General features: G+C 40.9%; 1 protein-coding gene across 3 annotated transcripts in view; it reads left to right on the forward strand.

Annotated features, from left to right (window-relative positions):
• The window catches only part of LOC133655038 (leucine-rich repeat-containing protein 18-like), a 13,600-nt gene extending 10,233 nt beyond the window's left edge, over positions 1 to 3,367 (forward strand). For all 3 annotated transcript variants that reach the window (XM_062054939.1, XM_062054938.1, XM_062054940.1), the window contains one exon: positions 2,003 to 3,367. In XM_062054939.1, the coding sequence (XP_061910923.1) occupies positions 2,003 to 2,464 (462 nt within the window). In that variant the 3' untranslated portion in view covers positions 2,465 to 3,367. The remainder of the gene's footprint in view (positions 1 to 2,002) is intronic.
• The last annotated feature ends 691 nt before the right edge of the window (positions 3,368 to 4,058 follow it).

Genomic DNA, 4,058 nt, shown 5'->3' on the forward strand with positions numbered 1-4,058 from the left:
GTGTATGAACGATTAAATTTTATGGTTAACATTTGTTGATGGACACATTCTTTTTTTGCACCACAAAAGAAGAAACTTATTCCTTCTTGTGCATACACTCTTCATGTTAGAGGAAAATAGTTAGGACCTTGACACCAAGCACTCAGCCTAGGTCTATACTGATGAAAACTACTCGGATGAGAAGCCAAACGTCCTCTAAGACAACTGATCAGTTGAATGCCATGGGAATAACAATAACGTGATGAATGAGAACACCTAAAGGCGTATCCTTCTTCAAATATAAAAAAAGACATTCTATAAATGTGACATGCTTCCAGTATTTTCAAATTTTTAAAACAACATACTGTATCCCCAAAGATGTTTTATGAAGTAAAAAGACAAACGCATGTCAAATATATTTATTTTCCACGAGTCAAGTCAGTGTCGTCACAGACGTCTACGGGTTCGAGCCAATGGCTTGACAGGGGTGCGGGACTTCCAGGACAAGGATGGGAAGTGTGACATGTGTTGTGGAGGTGAAATGTCGTTTGAATCTTGCCGGAAAGGAGAGCGGGACACGGAGATTGAGCCCGTTGTACGAGAACATTGCATGTTGTAAAATAAGGAAAGACAAAGTGGGAATATGTCTGAGCTTCCAGTCCTTGGGATGTTACAATATTGATGGACGACAAAGCACGGAGATGGTCCGCTGTGTTGACGTTACGTATCTTGACTTATGTGACTCGACTTGTTTTAAAGATAAAATTTCACATGATTGCTAGTGTCGCGCCACACCCATTCCATGTATCAACGTCTATTCTCGTCTCCAGCTACGTAAATAACGTAACATACGCGTGGCTATTTTCACGGACAACACTGGTTTTAAGGACAAAAACCCGCCAATTGATTTCTAGTTCAGCGTGATAACCGATTTATTCTGTCTATCATCAATTAACCCAAGGATTCACAGCTAAATCTTATTGATTGCGGGGGCTGTAACCGACGTTGCCAAACCGGCCACTTCTCGGTTTATCGGTAAAAACTCGTAACACTCGCCAAGTTTTCATTTGATACCGTCACACGTCATGCCACTATTGTGACTATTTTGAAACCGCAATACCGCGGTATCTGCAATACCGTTACATCCCTAATTAATACCCAAATGTGTAGCATCGCCCATAACTAATGTAAAGTATCCAAACAATGTAATAATAAGTGCTTAGTACATTTTAACAGAAATATTGATAAAACAATGTTACAACAGAAAGTAACCAGATATCAGCAGTAAATTAGCAAATAGATAAATAATGGTTTTGAGAAAATAATATAACCGGAAAATACACAATATGTCTCAATATATGTCAGAAGCCAAATAGGGAACTTTTATAACCTATTTGGAAATGGTTTTATCATCATTTAAATTCGAAGTAATATATTGTGATATATATCGTTAGGTCGTGAGTTCAATCCCCGGCCGAGTCATTCCAAAGACTATATAAATGGGACCCATTACCTCCCTGCTCGGCACTCAGCATCGAGGGTTGGAATTGGGGGTTAAATCATCAAAAATGATTCCCGGACGCGGCCACCGGTGCTACTCACTGCGCTCCCCTCACCTCCCAGGGGGTGAACAAGGGGATGGGTCAAATGCAGAAGACCAATTTCCCCACACCTAGTGTGTGTGTGACATTGATTGATTGGTTGAAACTTGTATTAGTATATTGCACAGTACAGTACATATTCCGTAAAATTGACCACTAAATGGTAACACCCGAATAAGTTTTTCAACTTGTTTAAGTCGGGGTCCACGTTAATCAATTCATGGTAAATCATTGGTACTTTAACTTTAACTTAATAAGAGGAGGTTGCAATATTTATCGCGGTGTAGATATTAAGACATCGCTAATCCCTAAATAGCACTAAATATGTATGGCGCACTCTCAATCCCAGTGGCATTCAAATAAATCACAGTATTAGTCATGTTGAATAGTGTATGTGATAACTGCCTGTTTTTTGACAACAGCTGGAGGTGCTTCCTCCGTCAATCGGCCTCCTGAAAAACCTGCTCACTTTAAATTGCTGCAACAACCGTCTAACGCACGTCCCCAAGGAGATCGGCCTGCTGCAGAATCTCCGCACGCTCCACCTGGGTCTCAACAGGCTTCAGACGCTCCCCTCCACCATCGGGGACTTGAAGGAGCTCACCTACATCGGCCTCTCCGACAACAAATTCGCCAAAGTCCCCAAGTGCCTTGCGCAGCTCCAAAATCTGAAGAAAGCCAACCTGGACAGGAACCCCATCCCCCCGCCGCAAGTCATCAAGCCTACCCCTATCCCAAAGATGTTTCATTTAATCAAGGCAGGCGATCTATGTGATGACTGTCGGAGGAAGTGCCGGACAGAGAGGAAGAAGCTAGCGGAGGCGCTGAACATGAAGGAACAGCCTTCTGCAGCACATGTGGCACGTCCGGAAATTGTTACCTAAAGATCCGTCTGAGGGGTAATGGGTTCCCCAAAGGAGCAATCTGTGTCTTCAAAGAAGTAGCTGTGATTGGACACAGCTGGATTGCAATTCTCTCTTACCAAAGCTGTTGTCAACTTGTGACGTCAGCCTGCAACATAAGAGAAAAACTGTTTGCGCACCCCAACACAACGTCCAGGTCAGTGCCGCTCCTTGTCAAGGAGCTCTAACCGTTGCCTGAGTAAGTGCAGAACATTAGACATTTGCCCTTTTTCTTCCAATGTTGTTGCTTATAATGCTTATAATGGAGCAAACTCCGAGCTAATCTTCACAGCCATAATGCAGCAAGTAGGTCTCTGTGATACATACCATTAACCAATGATGATGCTTTTCTATGACACTCACAGGGAGCATAAATTCAATTATAATCTATGCGTCGCCACTAGAGGGCTGCAAAGACTGCTGGTGAACACAATGACGTTCTAATAAAAACAGGAAACAATTTAAAAAAATATATATATATATTTATTTGAATCAACAGACACTCACTTTAAAATAAACAAAATGAATATGTCCATGTGTAAGTGAATGGACAAAGTGGTCAATGCTGAATTGGTGTTTGATCATTTGCCTGTTGGTTATAGATACAGGGCTGTCAAACTCAATCGCAGAAAATGCAAAGCACACTTTAGATAGTGGGCCTAACATTCATTAATTGACATGCATATGGGAGAGAGCTGCGTTGTTTGCTGGCAGAGATGGCTGTGGTTGCTTGTTTAGATTAAGTGATTGTTGATTGACCATTCCTTATAACACCGGGCAAAAGCTACAGTATTTTATATGCACACACAAACAGCATAATACTCATTTTAGCATAATTTAACATAACTGAGAGTGTAAAAATGGACCCAATAAGGGTCAATTACTGTTAACTTTGTGTCATTTAGCTGGGGACACCCTACAACTACCTCTAGGGGTCCCCGCACCCCCTGTATGTATTTATTTAGTTTGCCTTTTTTTTTGGCCCAACCGTATAATGTTATTCCTTTTGTCTGTCTAGGGTTAAAAAAACAAAAACTAAACAGCATCTATCTATATCTTGACAAAAATAACACAATGACTTGTGTGTTGTTTGGGAACAGTTGATAATGGTTATGTGCAGTAAAACTTTTAATGAACTCAACTCACTAAATGTGTTGGACATCTTCGATGAAGAGAGCAGTTATGATTTTGGTTTGTAGAGTAAACAACTAAAAACTAAGGTTTTGAGCATTGTTTTTCCTAAACGCATATATTTGTCTAAATATGGCCAAGGACACGCATTATTTTGGGTTTCCTGCACGTCGTCTTCATCACGAAAGAAAAAATCCAGTCTGCAGGAGAGAATCTTTCTGCAATTTTCAAGTTTGTTTCTCTTTTGAGTCGTCAGCTTTAAACGTCCCTCTGTCTCTGACTCCCTCGTCGTCATGTGACATGAGTGCGTGACTGTTATGATTTTTCTTACGAGTTTTGATGACGCACCTTATCTTGCCTGTGATTGGCCAGTCCGTAATGTTTCGCCCTAACCTTAATAATAATAATAAACTTTATTTGCATAGCACCTTTCATACAAGAATTG

This window comes from Entelurus aequoreus, linkage group LG08, assembly GCF_033978785.1.
Source record: "Entelurus aequoreus isolate RoL-2023_Sb linkage group LG08, RoL_Eaeq_v1.1, whole genome shotgun sequence".
NCBI lineage: Eukaryota > Metazoa > Chordata > Actinopteri > Syngnathiformes > Syngnathidae > Entelurus > Entelurus aequoreus.